This window comes from Crinia signifera, chromosome 1 (genome assembly GCF_055691185.1).
Source record: "Crinia signifera chromosome 1, ASM5569118v1, whole genome shotgun sequence".
Lineage (NCBI taxonomy): Eukaryota > Metazoa > Chordata > Amphibia > Anura > Myobatrachidae > Crinia > Crinia signifera.
Window position 1 is genome coordinate 257,999,850 of NC_139217.1, and position 22,270 is coordinate 258,022,119.

The 22,270-nt window shown below is 44.2% G+C and overlaps 1 protein-coding gene across 1 annotated transcript; it reads right to left on the minus strand.

Annotated features, from left to right (window-relative positions):
* Positions 1-641: 641 nt before the first annotated feature.
* BSG (basigin (Ok blood group)) lies at positions 642-20,225 on the minus strand. The gene is made up of 8 exons (XM_083181086.1): positions 20,020-20,225; positions 7,085-7,238; positions 6,111-6,199; positions 4,888-5,024; positions 2,974-3,250; positions 2,557-2,581; positions 1,914-1,975; positions 642-1,192 (listed from the first exon to the last, which is right to left on the minus strand). The coding sequence occupies exons 1-7, from the start codon at positions 20,090-20,092 to the stop codon at positions 1,921-1,923; spliced, it is 810 nt and encodes a 269-aa protein (XP_083037212.1). The 5' UTR covers positions 20,093-20,225; the 3' UTR covers positions 642-1,192; positions 1,914-1,920.
* Positions 20,226-22,270: the final 2,045 nt, after the last annotated feature.

The window sequence follows — 22,270 nt, forward strand, 5'->3', positions numbered from 1 at the left end:
TGTCAGAAAGAGTGAACTAGAATAAGGGCCTCAGTTCCTGCTGGAGCCTGCTGAAAAATAGCCCTGGTTATATCCATCCAACCACCTTAGCAGAAATCCAGAGATTTAGCAGGTTGTCTATCCAGCTCCTAAAATGCTCTAGTGCACAGGTTCCCAGGTGAGGCCATTCAGGCACCCTAATTGTGCTGGATTTAAAGAAATCCATGGCTCTGCAAAGATGGTATCAAATTGGTGAGGTACTAATTAATTAAGCAGCAATCAAGCATACATACACTTAAGCCGCCCATACACGAAGTGATGTTTGGGTGCGGGGTGCACTCCTGCACACATCACATAGCACACAGTATGTACGGCATGTACTTTTGTACTAAATAGCTTTGCTTCTAGTGCAAAAAGCATGCTGCTGTAGCACATTGTACGAAGAGAATTGCTCCGTGTATGGGCACCTTTAAAACATGCACTAGTGTTTGGTTCTATAATGCGGTCTCTGGTCTTTAGAAATTACCTAAAACTAATAAAATCCTTAAATATAATTGCCCCCCCCCCCCCATTTGTTTTTAGCACAATACCCCACCCTGTAGTTGTCTGTTAGTTTGACCACAGCTACCACTCAATAAAACTAACTAAAATAGACACTCAAATAAAAGTTGGAAAAATCTTTATTGTGGTTTCTCTTCGGACACAAAATTAACAATCCAGTGTCAAACTTTCAAGGACAGACAATAGACAGTGTGAACCACAGGATAAGGAGTTTCGCACTCACTCAAGTTGAAAAGAAATATGACAGTTTTGCCCTGCATGCATATAGCATTCTTTCTGCAATAGTCTAGAACACAAATCTTACATAATGAAATTACAGATTCAAGAGCAAATGGGATCAAAGAATAATAAAATAGGAATTTATAAAGGTTTAACCTTTGTGGCTGATGCCAGTAATTAGGATATTTGACAACTGTTACACATTATCTAGAACAAATAGCTTCTCAACACAAGTGGATTCACATACATCATCCAGCAGTTGACCTGCTTTATGTAACAAGCTGAAGACTTCTAAGTTTCACACAAATGAAAAAAAAAAAAGTATTGTTGATGTCATAATAAAATAAAAAATAAAAAAAATCACTGGACAGGGAATTTGTGTACTCCGTGTGTAAAACATCTTCAGTTGCTCAATGTGTAGTATTTCATTCACCTGTCAGAGCCAGAGAGGAGGAAAAAAATTATTACAGGTTCATTGGGGCAGATGTATTAAGCCTTAACAAGAGATAAATGCAAGGGTGATAAAGAGAGATAAACATCCAGCCAATCAGCTCCTTACTGACTTTTTTCCTGTAACATGGCAGTTAGCAGGTGATTGGCTGGACGTTTATCTCTCTTCATCACCCTTGCATTTATCTCTTGTTAAGGCTTAATACATCTGCCTCATTATGAGCAGCCATTCCTCACCCTCACATGGGTTGTACTACTGCCTTTGCTACATGTAAACCTACACACTGCGCAGCTTTGTATGATGCTACAAAGCCAACTATGATGCAATATTTCACAGTAAGTTCAGCTAAGTAAATGCTCAATGGTATAAAAGACTAGGGGATATATATTTACTAAAATGCAGATTTATAGATACCAATCAGATTTTACTTCTCATTTACGAAGCACCTTGTAGAAAATCATAAACAGCATCTGAATGCTGGCTATGGGCAACATCTCCTTTTCCAAAAAGCCGCACCTAGTGTATGAGGACACAATCATTTGTAAATATTCACTATGCTATATTTCAACTGGACTCTGAGATGAAAGAACTCACTGTAGTCACTTTCCTTTGAATGGACGACACCTTATACTGCACTCAAGCCTATTTCGTTTGTCAAGTTGTGACCTGGAGTTCCCCCCACAATATTTACACTAGCTCTCACCTGTGACTCAGCTGGAGTTCCTCTGTCGCACAGTGTCATTGTTTGCACCAGAATTGCTTTTCCTAGACACACAGTACAGAAAGGTTACAATAAGGAAGGAATGGGCTTTTGATAGAGACAATTTACTGCATAATTCTTCCATTTGCCACTGCTTAAGATGATCTATTGCAATCAACTGAATTATGGCTGGCAACTTATCACTACCTCCACCTACACAAAATGTTGTGTACACACGGTTGATTAGGCTTGCTATTCAATACCGATGTGATAGAATCGCATGGCAAGCTACCAGACATGCCTGCGATTTTGACTATATTAAGTGCAGATTTGCAATATATAGTCATTGCTGCCCCGTCTAGCTGGGTTTCGATCTGTGCTTTCCCGGGAGCGCGCATTGGGGTCTCAAGGTAAAAAACCTGTGCGATCTGCAATATAATAGTTAAAATCTCATGCTGGATTGTACCGTGTGTACACACCAGAAGTGTTACTCAATAAGTTTAGGTTAAGTAAGAATGTACCCATTAAGGTAAAATGTTTTTCTTAATGTATGGAATGAAAGTCCTGCTCTTCCAACCTGGAGAGTTACAGTAACCATTTAATACACACTAGACAAGGACAATATAATAGAAAGGACAATACTTACAGAGGAGCAGATCCACCATCTTCATCTGCGGGAAACCAGATACAAATTAGTACAAGCTTTCGTACTAGCAGGATCCTAAAGAGCAGGGCAGGAGTTTTAAGCAGGAACTGCGAGAAATGCCATGTTGCACCCAGTGCTACATAGAAGCAAAGCAGGACAGGGGGTTGTTTTCCTTCTTACCAAAAGAATTCACCCTTCCTGGAGCTCCGAAAGAGGAGAGGAGGGACACCAATAAATTAGATTAAAAAGTTGACTATAGGCTACACACAGTTGTAGTGTAAGAAAATGCAGGATTCCATATAAAAGTGCACAGATAACAATCTATGGCCAAGTTTTTTTAAGATTGAATCTAGTCTGGGTTTTTTGCTAACCAACACCTATAAACAATAGGTCAAACAACTTTGACATGTGCTTTACCTTCAGGTAGCTCATCAGGCTTTCTCCTCTTTTCATAGATGAAGATTATGGTTACTAGAATCAGCACTTCAGCCACAATGCCAAGGAACGGCCAGAGTGCAGCAAGACGGCTACGCACACGAAGGGAAACGGTGGTCCCGTTAATGCCCAGCACATTGGATCCATTGCAGATATAATCACCCTGATCCTTCTCAATATCCAGTTGGTTAATGCGAAGCTCTGTCTTATTTCCTGTGGATTTTATGAAAAAGCGGTCCTCTGACCCATTCACTATGGGCTAGAAGGGAGAGAAAAAAAATAAATAAAAAAAAAGTTAAGATCCACACAAAACGAAAAATAAAAATCACTTTAAAAAGGAACTTTGTATATTTGCACAGAAGATAATGTGCTCCCATATAAAGTAAGGATTTTATTTTAACCAGAATGTAAATTCATTAAAATAATTTACAATGATACATGTCATATTAGTCATGGGTTAGGTTTCATGTTGTGCCAAAAACTAGACCAGGGGTTGCCAACTCCAGTCCTCGAGAGCTAACAGTCCACATTTTCCAGCTCACCTTGCAGGTACACAGGTGCACTGATTACTGACTAACATTTTAAAAGATCCACAGGTGGAGCTACTTACTTCACTTGTGAATCTGTGAGGAGACCTGGAAAACGTTACTGTTGGTAGCTCTGGAGGACTGGAGTTGGCTACCCCTGAACTAGACAATGTAGCACAACAACAAGTTTGAAAGTGTGGCTTTGCTGAAGTAGTGCAGTGTTACATGTATCGATTGATTACTGAAAAGGATTGCAAAGCCTAAACCAGTGGTTCCCAGACTTTTTTGGAATCACAGCTCCCTATAGTATCAGAAATGTTGTCATGGCACTTCTAGGCCCAAAAAATGTTATGGAGTAATTAAAATAATATATTAAATGAAAGTAAATTGTGTTTATATGTCATTCTTAGGGTCCTTTGTGTGGGGAGTGTGAGAATTGGCTTCTGTTTGTTCATATATTTTATGAATGGAAGCCACCAACATTGGTTTTGCCTATTACATTGACCATGAATAATTTTGAATTGGTCCTGGACCACCAAGCCAGGGCACCCCTGCAGGTGTTCTGAGGCACCCCAGGGTGTCACGGCACACAGTTTGGGAATCACTGTCCTAAACTATTAAATTTAGAATGCAATGGTTTCTAGTCTACACGCAAGATGACAGCTAGCACAGAGTGCCATTCTAAAGCTTTTTTTTTTTTAAAGAGTGGACGACCACTCCTTTGCTCCAAAGTAAGCAGTGGATTGGATCGATCACAGTTGGAAAATATAGCGTTTACGGTGCAAACAATTTTACAGACAATGCCAGACAAACGGTTTGCAAAGATTCATATCTTAATACTCCTCTGGGACAGCCTGCTCCCAAGCACTACCTGTTGTGTTAACATCCAAAATAACACTAGTTTTTAGCGTCTCAAAATCTTATGCGGATTTAAAATACATTAATCCCAACTGTACCCTGTAGAACAGTTATTGGAAACTAAAAATAGATTACTTTGATAAGCACTGAACATTTCCCATTACAGTTGGCCATTACCTACTTGAAGTGTACAATAGGACATCCAAAATGATCAAATAAACTAAAATTGTAAAGGGGTCACGTGTAAGTAGAAGAGTGGGCTACTAATGTGTGTTTCTTTACATTTTCTTTTATTTGGTGGTTTTAAAACCATAGCAATACAGTGTGATCACACACACACACACACACACACACACACACACACAGGGAGGCAACTGAATACCAAATGCAATTAGGTAACAGTAATACGTTTTTCACCACATAATGGAAGATGAGGATGATGATGATGATAATAATAAATAATCCATTATTCGGTTTCATTCAAGGGCCAATGCCGATAAAATGCACATACCTTAATGCCACCTTCAGATAATATGTACCAGGTCCACTCTTCCACGTAAGGGTAGGAGCTACTTTTACATGTCAGAACTCCTGTGTCTCCCTCATTGCCATGCTCCATTTTCTTGTAAGCAACAACATGGGGAGCAACTGAAATAAAAAATAAAACAAATTCCTATTGAAAAGTGTAAACGTGTTAATATGGCCACATGAGATTTAATTTGTAAAATTAACCACTTGCATAGTCACAAAAGATGCAACCAAGCCAGACTGGGCTTTCAGTGACATGGTCACATCTGATGTGACCAGTCAAACACTGCGTGGCTGCTGGAAGTTTATCTTCAACAGAAGACAATCCGAGAGGGACCTTTGCGACCCCGGCTGCACCCTCATATTATCCTGATAAAGGCTGGCCACAGTGATTCGGCAAACCTGTAGCACTGAGGCTACAATGTCCCCATGACAAGTAGAGAAGGCATCCCCTACCAGACGGCTGAAACTGCAGTGAAATGTTAAGACAGCGTAGCCGGTCCTCTCCTGAAATATCACAGTACCTAACACTTCCTCTGGCCTGCTCCAGTGCACCTAGAAGTCTACACTAGACACATTTGCCCAGTGTCTTCAATGTGCCCCAATCACTGCTAGCCAGTGTACTGAGTATAACACAAAGTGGAGCATCACCATTCATTCATGGGTTGCCCTGAAGCTTTAAAACCAGGAGTAAGGGTATGGTGGTTTCATAGTGGAAAATGCGTTGTCTGCTCCATGTAGAATCAGACCTGTTTTAACACTGGAATTATATTATAAAAAAAAAAAAAAAAAAAAAAAAAGAATTGGCAAACCATGTTTCTCATTGCAGTCAATAGATATTTATATGTGGGTGGGTTATATTTTTTTGTGTAGGGTAAATTCTGCCCGTCTTTGCACGTAGCTCACATGTGTAAGGCAGCTTTATTTTTACACAGTTCAGGTTCCAGTATGAACACACCCACCCAAATCTAACCTTCCGCACAGGTTAGATCAGCCCCATCTGCAGTGCAGCATGGTTATACCCAGGTAGTGTGCATTTTTTTCAACAGTAATTCAGGTGCAATACATACAGACATAGCAGCTGGGCAAGACCGGTCTTTTTTTCACCACAACTCCTCCATCTGCACTAGTTTTCACAGTAGCTTTTCTGTTTTGAGCGCACATCCAAAAAGGTATGCACTGAGACTTTGAGATAAAAGTATTTACCTGTTACATTAATTGTTTCATTCACGTCAGGTGAACTCAAGAACTTGCAGGTGTACTGTCCAGAACTTGCTGCATTAACATCACTAATACTGGAAAGAAGAGAGCACATTACAGTATAGCAATTGGAAAGATAACAAGAGGCAGAAGAAAACAGTTGAGTGGATTGTTTGACTTTGTACAGACAGGAATTTAGGTCACAGAAAAAGCAGCCAATTGCTCTAGAGGGTGCATCTTGTTTGATGGCACATCTCCTCTCGATAGAGTGCAGTGCCACCACCTCCATCTGACAATGATGTTAATGTGTGCAGCGGCTGACTGCACAGACACAAAACGATGCTGCCTCTGACAAACCCATTACACTGTATACAAGCAAATACATTGAATAAAATTAGGAAATTGAATATTTCTCTTTAGAAAGTCTAAACAAAAAGGTTAAGTAACCATTTTTGCCACAAATGCAAAAAAAAAACAGGAATGATCATAAAAGGGGAGTTTGTAGCTAATAGATCATGCAAAATGAGGATTTCCACAATTATTTAAGATATGCTTTGGGTGACGATGCTATTTGTTAGCCACGGCATGGACCAACTTCATATCTCCAACACCATAGATCCAGGTTGGCCAAACTGGTCCTCAAGAGCTACCAACAGTTCATGTTGAAGGCCACCTGTGGAATGTCAGTTGAATGAATGCAGCATGTTTGAAAATGTAACTATTAGTAAGGACTTCACTGTGCACTGGACAGGTGGTCCGGCTATCGTGGATTGTTTGTATATCTTGAGGATTGGTTTGGCCACCCCTTCCATAGATATTGCAGAATATCAGAACAAAAACCCTTGCTGTAATAACTTTAAAAATGAAGAAACTGATGCCAACAAGGATATATTCTAACATTTGTTCTTTAAGTCTGTTTACTGTACTGGAATTTGAACAGTTTCAAAAGTCTTATTGACAAGATCACATATGATACTTACTTATAAGTCATAATATGGGAAGAGTCTTTATCTTCATGAATAACTTGATCACCCTTAAGCCACTGGTGACCAGAAACTAGAAGTGTAGTGTCTGTTAAATTGCAGCTCAAGTCTCCACCTGTTGCATCTGGGGAATGTGTTATAATAAGTGGATCTGTTGAAAAAGAAATCTGTTCAGAAAGGGATCACAGAAGACTGTAGAATAACTACTTGACTTCTCACACAAAGCCCAAGTTCAGCCTGAAGTGTTTCTGCCATGATTGGTGCGATGGAGGATCACTACAATATGTCTGAACACACTTCTAGAGACTGAAGCAGTCAGTATTTGGACACATCTACCAGTCCTTGTAAAGGACTTTTCTGAATCAAAGACCCAGAACAGTCACAATTAAGCTATTATAAATGGCTAGAATGGGAATTAGAAGGCAAACTGAACACCAAGGTATTTTGAGTAAGTTACACCCGTTATAAACTTTAAAAAAAAAGAACCCAATTTCTATAAGTGATCAACATCTAGCTTAAAAAAAACAACAAAAAAACAAAACACTGCACTGCAATCCAAGGGCTGTTTATCAGGATGCAGAACAGCTGGAAAGACCATGTGGCTTGTAACAAGGTAAACAAAATGTAATGTTAAAATGCATGTCTACAAAAACCCCTGTGGTGTGGTCCTAAATTATTAAACATGACACCATTCCAGTACTGTGCTTATCTGACACAGCATCAAAAACACGGCTTTGAAGCAGATGGGACAATTGGAGGAAGCGTGGTGAGGTGGTCTCAGTCAGGACAAAGCAAGGAGGGAATAAAGTCTGGAAGAGGTGCAAAATACATGGAACTCTTCTATAAATACTACTAAGATTTGACGCATTGCACAGCGGGAGGTTCAGGGTATGAGCTGCTGGGGTTTCTTAAAACATAATTCAATGGATAAGAACAGCAGGTAAGTGAAAATACAGTACATGGAAACAGGAGGACCTAAGGAGCTGCAGATGGCAATCTTTAGGAATCTGTTTTGAAGGCAGAAGTCCTTCAGTAGGGAACGGTATTCTGTGAACTTGATGTACTTGGAGTCTTTTAGTCACACAACAGGTCCATAATTAGAATGTTGAGTGTAAGGTCAAACTTCTCTAAATCTAGACGCGTTATGTATATGTGCTCTGCATTACATTTAGCAATGTACATGTTGAACACATCAAACCACAAAAGCTTTATTTAGATATAACATATATAGCTTTTTCTTAACTGCACAAATGGGTTACCTGGAAAAATTACCCAAGATACAGATATGGAAAAGTAGATAAGTGGGAAGGTAGGGAGAGGTCCAGCAGAAGAACCCCAGCTAAAAGGCATGACTAAGAATAAGGAAGAGGAAGGGAGAACACAACATCAAGTGAGCAGTGCCCTGATGCCAGGGATCAGTGAGCCAACATTAGGGAAGGCAAGAATTTAAGGAATGGTCTAAACTAGGACTTCTAAGAGGAGGCATTTGGAAAAAGTGGGAGTGGGTCTTCTTTGATCTCACTCACGGTCTATGACAATAACATTGGCCTGGGAACGAATCCATTTGAAGCGGGGACTCTTTGTCAAATGGTTACGATCCGGATCATTGCTGGCACGGCATTCATAGGTCCCAGAATCTTCCAGGGTGAGGTCGAAGAGATAGATAGTACTTGTAGCGTGGAAGGCGTAGGTGGAGTTCATCTGCACGTGATCTTCGCGCGCTCCATCCCAAAGCTGAGAAAAGCTCTCATTGTTATAGTCTGCCTGAAACCACCACTGAATCTCAGGCATGGGGTTGCCGATAGCCTCACAGTGTAGCTCCACTGATTCTCCAGTCAGTCTGACCTCTGAGAGTGGGGATTTGATGAACCCAGCTGTGAGGCATGGGTGAAAGGTTAACAAAGAAAAGTGGCTACACCATAGCCATACATTTTAGACCAAGTAAAACTTAAATTTCATCCAGAAATCTACTTGACATGCTGTAAAGAACAAGTTATCGGTGCTCTAGGAACATATACTGGAGTCAGGTTACTTCTAGGACCCATATCATACAATAGGAGGGCATTATTCCATATTCCAAGGTTGCAATGAACAAGGAAGGAATTCACTGGTTATGGAGATTATTCAAAAGGTGTTTATAAATCTCTTGTGTTCCATGAACCTACACACGCAAGAACATCCAACACTTTGCACCAGTTTAACATCAATTACCAGATACATTGTGGTAACTGTACTAGGCTGCTACCTACAGGTATTAGCGAGCTGCCAGCACATCTGCCATATCTCATATTTAGCCAGATCTGTCACTCATCCCCTGTGTATATAATGTTCCCGTCCAGCTGGATACACCAGGGAAAAGTGCTCTATGTGTATAACGTTCTACACACCCCACCCCCTTGACATCACCTCCCACCGCCCAGCCAGGGCAACAGGAACCGCCCACCATTTCTCCACAGCCAGCATCCACCATTACTCCTTCAACCGCCCCTCCTATGCCAGCACCCCCCCCCCCAGACACCCGCCCCTCCCAATTTGCGGACCCAAGCCCCCTCCAGCGATTTGCAAACCCTAGCCCCCTCCTGCGATTTGCAGCCCCCCTCACGCGATTCTAGCCCCCCCCCCGCGATTTGCGGACCCCCGCCCCTCTCGCGATTCACGGCACCCCCCACGATTTATAGACCCCCACGGCACCTACCGCGATTCGCAGACCCCATCCAGCAATTCGCGGACCCCCCTCCCGCGATTTGCAGACCCCCGACTCCTTTCCGCCAACCCCCCCCCCCAGCAGACCCCCGCGACCCCACTCCTGCATTTCACACACACCCGTGAGAATGGGGGATCCTGTACCACCACAAGCAGGTACCGCCCCTAGGTGGGAAATCCGGCCCTAGCTGCAGGTTCCACCTCTGCCAGAAGTGTCCCCACGGTCCTCTGTACCAGCGCCACAACTTTTATCAATGTCTTGCCCACATACCATTATACAGCCTCCTGCTCTCATGCACCCTCACTCCCTCCCAGTGGGATGAGACACTCACCCACTGCTGGGATGCCCATCGACCATCAATGATTTCAAATCGATTGTTTATGGCCGATGTTGAATACTTTTGCCATCGATGTGGGAGGACCAGATGGTTTCCCTACATCAATGGCAAAGGAGAACCGATCAAGTTTCAATTTTTTTTTAAGGTGCCGGAACACGGAGCATAGCTCCGCCCCCCCCACACCCAGAAGTCCCGCCACCGCATTCTGATTGACCCACGGCCTATTCAGTCAGATATAATGGATGACCATCAATAGCTACGACAATCGATGATTATCCAAGTAATATGTTACTGCTATCGATGGCAGGGTGCTAAATCGCCATCAATACCAACCAGCGATGGCGTCTGCACCAATGCCCATCCCTACTCTGCAACAGCCAAAAACCTTTACTACCCCTCATGCCCACACACCTCTATCACTGCCCTGCCTCCTGTTCTCCTGCCCCGTAACTTCCGCCAGTGGGGACCTGCTCACCCTGTGTTGCCCACATACCCCTATCATGCTTTACCACCCAGTCTCATGCAACCTAACTCCCACCCAGTAGGAGGAGACACTGACTCAGGGGCACCCTCCTGTACTGCCACGCTGGACCTTCACCCACTGGCAGAAGCTGCACAGTGTCCCCCACCCTCCTCTTTAGTCCCCCTTATGCCCACACACCCCTATCACTCGTGACCTCCACCAGTGGGGAGCCGCTGACTCAAAAACACCCTACTATACTATTGTGCACACCCACACCCCTAAACAACACGCACCCCCCCCACACCCACAAATGTCACTGTACCCTCCACACTATCAATGTACATCTTTCTCTGTAACCGCTTTTTAATTAAACAAAACAATACACACTCACTTCCAAATCATATGCTCTCTATTTAACACATTTCACCTATAACTCAAGTTACAATACAGGGCATCTTTCATACAATTCTAACCATATGTCTCAATACAAACATTCACAAATTAAGGGGGCGCAGCTTACCCTTTCGACGGTGTGAAGAGCGCCCGCAAGGCGCAATGAATCACCTAGTGTTTAAATATTTGTCTTGCCAGGAACTCGCTGATGCCTGAAAGGCAATTACTACATTTATTTAACCCATAGGTCAGTATCTCAAATTTGGGCCAGCCATATCTCATTGGCCAATTAAGCAAATAAGTAAAGTGTACTGTCATGTCATCCTGAGGTGAAGTTATGTGGTGGAGGACATGGCTGCACTTAAGTATGTTTACATATTTTATGATTGGCAGACACCAGCTCTGGTTTTGCCCATCACACTGATAATGGTATTTGGTCCTGGACTATAAACCCATGTAAACATAACACAGCACCCAGTTTGGGAACTACTGAAAACTCAACAAATGGACTTCTATGCATGAAAAAAAAAACTACAACTATGTTAACAATTTAGCATTACCATTTAACATACATTCCAGATAGATTTGTCTTAATATAGCCAAAATGGCTAATAAGCTATGTACTCTTCCATGAGCCAAGTAAATAGGACAAACAAGAATGAAAAGATTTTATTACACACAGACAAAAGTAGTGGCATAAGAGTGCAAATAAAATAATTGGTACTTGTGTATTATCAGGGCGCCCGTTAAGTAGTTAATGTAGTGTCCACTTCAGTGTAGTAGGATCGCATTGCATGCGATGCGGTGGTACCTGCCCGCGGATTGCATGCGATGCAGCACCCCCCCCCCACTATCCACGTCACCCTGAAGCGTGGCAAGCGCAGCAAGGGGATGCGGATTTCTTAACGTGTATTCTGCGTGCACTCGCGATGCTTCGGGCTCGTTATCCGTGGCCACTCGCCATGCTTCAGGCTCAGTGGCTGCGCGAGCCACACTTTATAAACTCACTATCCACGCCGACATGGATAGTGGGGGTATGAACAGGTCGGGAGGTCACGTCAGCTTGCCATGCTTCGGGGTGACACTGATAGTGGGGGGTGTGCTAAATCGCATTGCATGCGATTTGCGGTGGATGCAATCCGCGGGCAGTGGAGCCGTGAAACCATCACATGCGATCTGATTACGCCAACTACGTTGTGCAGATGGGTGCCGTGATAATACTCAAGTACCAAATAATTTGTTACTATACCAGTAAACAAGGATTAATCTCAAACTTTTTTTGGTAAGCCTGCAAGTTCCAATGACTCAGCATTTCCAACATGAAAATTGGGCAATAGTTTCCACTACACAACAAAAGCTCCTTACATCATATTCAACTGCTATATTCAGCAATAGTAATAGATGAAGTACAACTACGGCCTCAGCTCAGATAGCTGCAGTAAGTAACTAATGTAGATCCTGTTTCTTAGGTACTCACGGCAGGGACTTAAGTGACACATGACTTATCTAAATGTTAAACTTTTCTCTCTAAAAAAGGTGTCTACAATATTCTCCATTGATCTCCCAGGCAAACAATATTGTGCATACATACTGAACAATATTGTTGACTATATCATTTGGAACAGTGTCAGGATGATGTCACTGAACGTCCTCAGGGATTAAATGTCCCTCTATATGGGGTTTATTCAATCCCGCTGCTATTTCAGACGGGGAAATAGTGGCGGGAGCCTATTCAATGCAGTCTCTCCCGACAGCAATGAAGAAGCAGATCGACAGAATGGGCCTGACTTTAAAAGCGGTTGGACCCGTTTTGCCGAGAACGGCACGAAAAAAAAAAAAAAAAGTAATTGTGTAACCTTACCATCCATCAATGTGCCTACCATACCATTACAGACCACTTTGTTGGTATGCCTGAAAAGGTCAAAGAAAATTTTGAGGAATGTCACTGATAAATAGGTGTGCATCAGTGGTGCCTCCATCTGTGCACCACTCACCTCCCCACCTATCATACTCCGGATCGCAGAGGCTCCAGTGCCGCTGCCCACCGCCACCATTTGCACCAGCCGGTTAAGTTTGACCGAACCTCTGAGCGGCTGCGAACAGGCAAAGCCAGCAGCAGCCCCAGTATGTATGCATGGAATATTTAACATTACCATTCATATAGACAGCATCGTCTAATATGTATGGGGCTTTAGGGGGGATAGAAACCACCGTTACACCATCAGTGCAGAAAAAAACAAATATAGGAAGAATTTCTGGTACTTCCTCAGCTTTGTGGCCACAGCTTTCGCTACGGTACTTAGGTAGCGTAACCTGCACCACCATGGGTTCACGCCACCATCTATTACCTTTAGTAAAGTTGTGGCGAGTGAAGCGAGACACCAAGCCTGCGATGGGACAATGGTGCTATTCTGAAAGCGGCTAACATAATTGGCGTAAACTGTGGCCGCCAATATGAGGAAGTACAGAATTTCTAGCTTATTATCCAGATTTGTATTTCTAACAACACTAGCCCATATCGACCAGTGCTGACCACTCAGCATCGCGGGTGTGCTGAAGTGCATCGCTTAGCTAAAAAGCTAGGTCACCCTGTGTGTATGGGGCTATAGGACAGATAAAACCTTCAGATACACTGCATAGAATTGTGACAGACTAGTTATGTATCTTTGCAAAAAAAAAAGGTGTCCACACATTTCACTCAATTCTCAGCAACACACACTTCAATCCCATGTTATGCAATGTTCAATTTGTTGGTTTTAAGAGCAGGAGCAGTGAGCCAATTGTCCCATGGTATTTAATATTCACTTTGGGAGCACTAATCTAGCAAGAATCAATCTATGAAATAGTAAAGATATGAAAGTCTGCTTTGTCTCCAAAGCTAACCTAGCCTGCCTTGGAATTACATACTGCATCTTTAAATGGGAGTGCTGCTGCTGTAGCCTGTACAGTCCAATTGCAGAGGAAAGTTTATGTCATATGACTGACTAGAACAACCTCCTCAATGTCACCTTCACCCTGCTTTGAGCAGCCACTGCTCTGCAAGCTAATCTGTATCATGCAGACATATATAGTTAACGAGAAGCACACCACCGTTTTGTCTCCGTCCTGCCACAATTAAGGCCTTATAGGCGCCCACCAAAATATTTACAGTCAAAACCTATTTTAGCCTACCCAGATAGCACAAGATAATCTACAAAGCCAATATTATGTACATATAGTATTAAATCAGCAATAGCAGGTTATTCATATGGGGAGAGTAAACAGATTTTAGAGGTCATAAGTGGCCATACAATTATGCAGCCTACAAAGGCATCCTGTGCACAAACACAGCAGGCAGAACACACAGCTAGAAGGCTGCATGCTAAGTGCCGTGTTCCCTGCCCAATGCCATTAGCTGTGGCACACAAATCAAATCCCGCAGCACAGGCAGCATTTACTACCGTATTGTTTATAGCTTGTATGCTAGCAAAGGAATGTGGTAGCCTACATAAAAGGCTAAAATACAGCTTTAGTTTTTTTTTTTTTTCCAGGGTTTAATTCGTATGTCTTTTTATACTGTATATTGAACATTAGGTTTGCGGTATTACTACTTATTCCTCAAATAGCTGTATAGCTATATCTGCAGGAAAATCAAAATCCCTGAAGTGCTGGCTTCCCAGGCCAGCGACGGCAAAAACAGGTTTCACTAGACCAGAGTTTACAGGGGATACAACTGGATACCCTCTAATATGTGCAAATTGTGTGGATTTTTAGGTCTTAAGGGGCGTACACGGGACTTTTCTAAGCAATCTGACTAGATCACTTAGAAAAAGAACACTGAACGCTCCGTGTGTGTATGTCCTGCAGCGATGTGCAGTACAGCCCACAAGCATTGGCTTTCCACAGATCACGTGGCTTTGCTTATTATAAACGCACGCTATAACGTATTATATAATTCTATTATAACGAATGCTGAGCACAAAGCATTGCGGTGTGCTGAACAGGTGCCCTGCGATGTGTGCCAAGAGATCGTGCTGTAGCACATCGCCCAGCTAAAAGTTGGGTCACCCTGTGTGTACAGGACTTTACCTTTATTGTGCCTTCAGTTTGCAGTCTGTGTATACCAGGGACCAAACTAAGTAGTACCGCAAAAAATATATATATCTTCACCTACAAAACTGCTGAAAGCATCAAATTGTAAGTTATTGTTTCAAAATGACAGTGGTGTATACAGAAAATTAGTGTCCTGCCTTTGTCACAATGTATTGCATAATTACTTGTGTTCCCACTAGGCTGTTTTAGCGGGGCGCTGCGCCCTGCCCTATTTTTAAAGGGCAGAATGCGTCCTGCCCCTCTAGAAGCACCCCGCTAAAACAGCCTGCTGCCTGCCCGCCGGAGTGCACCGGTGAAGCCCAGCGCCGCCATAGAATGCGGTACACGGCGCTTTCCCGGCAGCTCGGGGACTTAGTTACGGCCAGGCACACCCCCTTCAGTGACGCGGCGGCCCGGGCGCGAACCCTTCAGTGACGCGGCGGCCCGGGCGCGAACCCTTCAGTGACGCGGCGGCCCGGGCGAGCCCCCTTTAGTGACGCGGCGAGCCCCCTTTAGTGATGCGGCGGCCCTGACGCGGCGGCCCGGGCGCGAACCCTTTAGTGACGCGGCGGCCCGGGCGAGCCCCCTTTAGTGACGCGGCGAGCCCCCTTTAGTGATGCGGCGGCCCTGACGCGGCGGCCCGGGCGAGCCCCCTTTAGTGACGCGGCGGCCCGGGCGAGCCCCCTTTAGTGACGCGGCGGCCCGGGCGAGCCCCCTTTAGTGACGCGGCGGCCCGGGCGAGCCCCCTTTAGTGACGCGGCGGCCCGGGCGAGCCCCCTTTAGTGATGCGGCGGCCCGGGCGAGCCCCCTTTAGTGATGCGGCGGCCCGGGCGAGCCCCCTTTAGTGATGCGGCGGCCCGGGCACGCCCCCAATTGTGATGTTGGCGTGCCCGGTCCGCCCCTCCAGCGCCCTGCCCCGTTTGCTTCCTAGAAGGAACACTAATTACAATGCGTGAATTACTGGTATAGCTTATCACTCCATACATGCCAAGATTCTAATATAACATCCAGTCTGCAAATCAAACTAAATATTGTAGGTTGAAAGATAAGTAGACCAAAATTGTGTTAATTTAGGTCAAAGTCACATGGAGAACAGAGCAAAGAAACATTGGTTTGTCTGATTGGTTGTAACATTAACATCTCCAGTGTATTATTAAACAAAATAAAACAGGAACGTTTAACTTAAGCCTTCATATTTAGAAAGAACATTGCCACTTTCAGATAAACCTTAAACTAGGGCTCGACAAACCACGGGGGCCAGGTTGCCACAGTGTCCAGATTCTGCTTTCTGGTGACCAGATTTTTTGGGGAAGGAAGCAGAATCTGGTCACGTCTGTGTGTGCTTACAGCAGGGGTGGGGAACCGCAGGGGTGGGGAACCTCAGGCCTTGAGGACCGTGGTTGGGAATGCCTGATCTATAATGTAATTTAAAAAAAAAAAAAAAAAGCATATCAGTATGTTGAAATTTTAAACAATATTCAGCAAGATAACAGTGCATGTCCTCCCAAGGCTAGACAGACACAGATCGTTATTAGAAAGGACTGACAACTCTGGCAAATTGGATGTGATTACTGTATATGGCCCAAATGATCTTGATCTGTAGCCCAGCTTACATCACAAAAAAATAAAAAAATTATAATAAATTTTTTTCGATGAGAGGCGGGGGATCATTCCTGATTGAACTGACCCCTTAAAATACATGTATTCTCCTACTCTGCCCATTGCAAAAAGAGTCCATCAAGATGTAGGTCCCATCAGTGTTAAAGAAGAAAAGATGAAACATGCGTTTTATGCAACCCAACAGAATAAAAGGAGAAAATAAATAAATTGCTTTGAAAACAAAAATGCTTTGCACAGACCGGAGAAGTCACCCCAGTTTAAGATCTTGTTTTGAAATTTAATTTGCATGATAAAATAGGGCAGATAGTTAAATTCAAAATAAGCAGACCTTCAATTTTTACGCTTCACATATTATTGCATTTTCTTGACCTTTAGCTCACCTCTGGGAAATCATTACAGCTACTCAAGTGAGGTAATAGCTCACTTGATCTCATGCGACAATGTTTAATTGAAGTTACAATGTCCTACCTCAACCTGGAACAAAAGTTTTATTCAAGGCTGGAAAATAGCGCTACAGCAGGTATTAAATGCTAGTAGTATTAATAAGCTGGAGCTCATTTTTAATTAAAGAAAGGGCCTAATCACAAATAACGCAGGGTGTCATAATGGTTCCATTACTGTCTTACAGTGCTGGGGTCATTAAATGCGGCTGGCGAGGAGGGTTAAACGGCAGTGATCAACAAAAACCAAGCCACCCTCCCGTTTGACTATTCAATGTTCCAGGGGAATCCTCGCTGTCAGAGGATGGCAAGGATTCCCCCAAACGGCAAGGCTCGCAGGTAATGCAGGGATCCCGCTGCATTTAGAAGTGAGCCTTGCTGTTTTGGCGGCCACAAAAACCCAGCGAGGTGGAAATATCGTGTGCAGGGGGGGGGGCAGGTGAATACTGATGCGTGAGCTGTGACCGTGAGCAGTCAGCACTGCTTGCCATCACAGCTCGCAAAAGAGCATTGAATACTACCCATGGAATCAACTTTAAACCATGCTCTGTGTGGAGTTTTTATGTTCTCGTGACTTTCCTCTAGGTACACCAATCTCCACCCTCCAAATACTCACATGTAGGTATATGGTATTCTTACAAAATGAATCCTAATGTGCAGTAGGGATAAATGTTCATAATTAACAGTGAAATGCTTCATAATTTGTAAGTGTTATAAATATAATGTAATAAACCTACACTGCACATCCTAAATATTGTTGGACAAAACACTGCTTACCATAATTACGGTCATTTCAAAGTTTTGTTAAAAGGTTAAGATGACTGACTGTAGTCATGGTAACAATATATTAGTGTTGTTTACAAATCTGTAATAGAACACCGTATATATTGTCTGTTTATTACAATATGTGGAGAGCGTATTACCACTGACATATGTACAGTTTTGGCACAGTTTCATAATCAGACACAATGATTACTGCTTGCCTTAAGTTATGTCAAAAGTAACCAAAATGGCATCAAAGATATTCCTATAAAAGGCAGAGGAATTTACATAGAATTATTAGGGACCTCCGGGACCTCTCAGTGGTTTCCTTTGTCTTCCCAAATTCGATTCAATAGATGGCTTTTGAGCTCAAACTAAAAAAACTGAGCTACTTTCAGCTCCAAATCGCCCAGTGTGTATGGGACTTAAATATGTATTGTTATTTTTGTCTTGTAGGCTATCCATTGAACTGAATTTAGGAGGACGAGGAAGCCACCCTCTATTAATTTCATGTAAATTGATCTATTTCATCTATATTCTCTCACCTAACAGTACAGCGTATCACCACCAATTCTATATTGAACACCCTAATCTAATTGGCTTTGTCTTGGCACTTAAGGCACTCAGGGGTAGATTTATGGCGAAGTGGGGCATGTGCGCTACCCGCCTGCGCTAACGCAGGGGAAAGCGCTTCCCCTGATATATGAAACCCACAATGCGGTTGATTATCATGCGGCGGTATGGGGGTGGAGGGCTAACGTCTATGCGTTATTTGTTACAGAGCTCCAGGCTATACCTTATTTATGAAGCTTGCCGCCGGCCACGCGCTCTTTCATTGTAGTCCCGTTCACATCACCAGAAATTTATGGTGCTGTGGGTCTCCTGTGTGTGATGTTAGGCACTGCTTGTTGGTCTCCGGCGGTTTCAAATTAAAACTGCGCATGCAAACTGCGTACACTAGAAAAATAATACATTCGGGCAAATTGCAGGTGAGCTTCACCACAATAAAGTGGTGAAGCGAACCTGCATCCATAAAGAACACTGTGGACCTGTTAATAAATCTACCCCTCAGTCAGAAAATCTATAAACACATTACGATTTGCATAACTGACAATAAGCCGTTATATAGGATTTCCTTGAAGGCTTTTCGATAAAACTGTTCTTTCGGTCATGGGTCAATCCAATTTAGGTTGACATGCATTGGGTCGACCACCAATATCTGACAAGGCTTAGGACGACACCTGAAATAGGTCAACATCGCTAAAGTCTACAGGCTGGAAGGTCAACAGTCGACATGAGGTCCTCACATTTGCCATGAATGTCGACATTGACACCGTCAAAGGGTATTGCCATGCTTCGGGCACACTATTGTATTGTCCCACCACACCGTTGTGGATGATAGGGCATGACATACTGTCTGTTGACAAAAAACCATGTCAACATTTTGACTGTCACCCTGATGCTTGTGCTTAGTCATGTTGACCTAAGTTCTGTGGACCTTTAGTGGTCAAACCAATACATGTCCAACTAATCCCAATGCATGTTCAACCTAGTGACAGCATCCCATTCTTCCACCTGATTTGCCGGGTTAGTACTCATCGCTTTATGCTAACATGGTCAAAAATGAAAATACGTATGAACATAGAGTACAGTCAGCTACAGGGTTAATGTGCACCGAAGCCAATGCAGGAGGACGCCTGCAGATCTCTGGAATTGGAAACCTCTGAGAATCACATGCTGCGTATGGGCGCAGGGAGGCGTGCTAAAGGGGATTAGTAACAGGCCAACAGGAGAACTGGATCAATCCCAGGCATCATTACCACTATCTCGAGGTTTCACATAAATGAGTATGTGCCCGCTAGTTGTGATGCCCCCATCATACTGGTGGCGGCACGGAGCTGACCCGTACGTGCGGCTGGTAAGGCCAGAAGGCAATTCACCCCAGGCACACGGACTGAGCCGCGGCCACACAGTACAGGGTACTCAACCAGCGGCCGCACTGCGGGAGACAGCTTCACCGACCCCTAACAGTGCCCTTCCCCACCTTGCCACAGGCCGCTGGTCGACCTCTGTGTGCCTGTCCCCGGCCTTCTACCCTCTTGCTGCCCACCACCCCCGTGTCCTCTCCGCGTCGCCGCTTACCTGAGCTCTCCGCCCCTCGTCCGCATAGAAGCAGCAGCACGGCGGGCACCGCAATCAACCCGAGCCCCGTCATTCTGCGGCTTTGACCGACGGCCACACACTCTGTTCACCGGCGTCCGCTGTACACACCGGTTGCCAGCAACTGAGACTGGGGAGACCGGGTCACCTGCTTCCCTCCGTCCGTGGGCGGGGCCGTGTGTACGTACTTCCGCCTGTGCAGCGGCCCGGCCAGGATTCACACTGCTCCGGAATATTCGTGTAGTCTAGCGAGTAGAGATGGGCAAAACGGGTCACTAACGAGAGCTGGGATTCAGCAGTCCAGGGCGTGAAAAGAATAGGATCTTTTACACGATTCATCGACTCGCTTTGAAAGAAGGGGTGATTTGATAAAAACGAAACATAATTTGTTTTACAATCATTTTCACTGGGCAGCTTTGAGCTGAAAGACGCTCAAACACCGCTGTTTTGAGCGGCTCTCAGCTCAAAGTCGCCCAGTGTGTATTGTATGGGCCTATAATGATGAGCGATATCTACTGAACATGCCGGTCAATTTGGGAATGTAGTTTGCCAAACGACCTACATGTTTAGCGGGTCCTGGTAAAGTCACTGAACAGTATAGGAGGCAATACAATTAAAGGCCCATACACACTAGAAGATTTTAATGTCAAAATACTTTGATCGCATGCGATGCGATGCGATGGTAACCGATTTTTAATTGTACAGGCACCTAGATGCCTGATTCCTATGTTAAATGCCCCCCCCAGACCCGATTTTAGATAGTCATTACCCATCAGGGTGGGTGTACAATATTAAATGCCCCCCCCCATTGTTAACGCAACCCCCCCATTGTTAACGCCAACCCGAAGCATGGCGAGCGCAGCCAGTCCGCGTGGGGAGGCTGTACGCGTCCTCAGACCTTTCATACCCCCACTATCCACGTCAGCGTGGAGTTGATTTTTAATAGTGTGGCGAGCGCAGCGTGCCCCGCGAGGGGACGCGTAATACTTGTGAAGTTATGCGCGTGCGCTCGCCACGCTTCGGGCTCGGTGGCTCGCTGCACTCGCCACACTATATAAAATCAACTCAACGTCGACATGGATAGTGGGGGTATGAAAAGTTTTTTTAACATGGAAATCGCGTCGCATCGCATGCCATTATAATGGAATGCGATGCGACACGATATTAAAATTGTACACTCATCCCGGGGAAAGCCTCAAATCGGTCCCATCGCATGCCATCGCATACCTTAATTAGTGGTATGAGATGCGACGTGATGGGTGCCTTGATAATACACAAGTATTGATATATCTATCACCAAAGTATTGTGTACACACTGAGCTATTATCCCCAAAGAGCAAGACATTTTCAGGAGGCGAAAGTCTTTGCTGAAAATCTTTCATTATAAAAGGCTATTTACATAAGGGGCGGGGTTTGAATTCCAAGGGTTCCATATATACATTACTGGCGCAGGGCAGCAATGTATACATTACTGACACCACTGCCCACCATTGTATAGGCATAAGCAGGTAATGTAAATACCTTGCTGGACTCTGCCAGCAATTTATATACCTATTAAGTTCACCTATAGTCACAGCAGTCAAGAGATCCATTACTTAGATGTGTTGATTAAATTAAATGAGGGATTAATATCTACATGTCTCTATTCAAAACCCTCCGATAGAAACAACTTACTGGAATATCACAGCTGTCATCCGAGATCCACTATACGTAGTCTTCCATACTCTCAACTTTTGAGGGTGAGGAGGACTGTATGGGATCCACTGATACAAATGGATGTTCATATATTTATATGCCCACTGCCACCAATGTATATTTATTTAAATGATCACTGCCCACCAATATACTTATTTAAGTGGCGGTAATATATATGTATATATAGATGGAGGGCCTCTCAGCCATCGCCGGGGCTTGCCAGAATGCCCTTGCTGGCAAGATGGCGCTCCAGCTCACTGGGCATGTGAGTGTCCCACACGCACGCACGTCCCAGTTACCGTGCGGGTTGGGATTCGAACCCTGCCTGTCTCCGCTTCAAGGAGCTGGGTAAGGTTAGGGGGGGGGGGGGGGCGGTGTCCGTTAGAAGTGGATGTGCATTCGCCCCCTTCCGGGGTTTGGTGATCCAACCGCCAGCCCCTGCAAAGATAATAGGCGCTCCATCTGTATATTGCTGGCCACCACTGCCCACCAATGTATATAGAAAAACCGGTAAGGATGCTCTTTCCTGTTCTGTGTC

Coding starts and splice junctions, on each gene's coding strand:
- BSG (XM_083181086.1), bottom strand. CDS start 20,092: ATGACGGGGCTCGGGTTGATTGCGGTGCCCGCCGTGCTGCTGCTTCTA. Junction 3,251..4,887: donor TATCTGAAGGTGGCATTAAG/GTATGTGCATTT, acceptor TCTCCCTTCTAG/CCCATAGTGAATGGGTCAGA. Junction 2,582..2,973: donor GCCTGATGAGCTACCTGAAG/GTAAAGCACATG, acceptor GGTTTCCCGCAG/ATGAAGATGGTGGATCTGCT.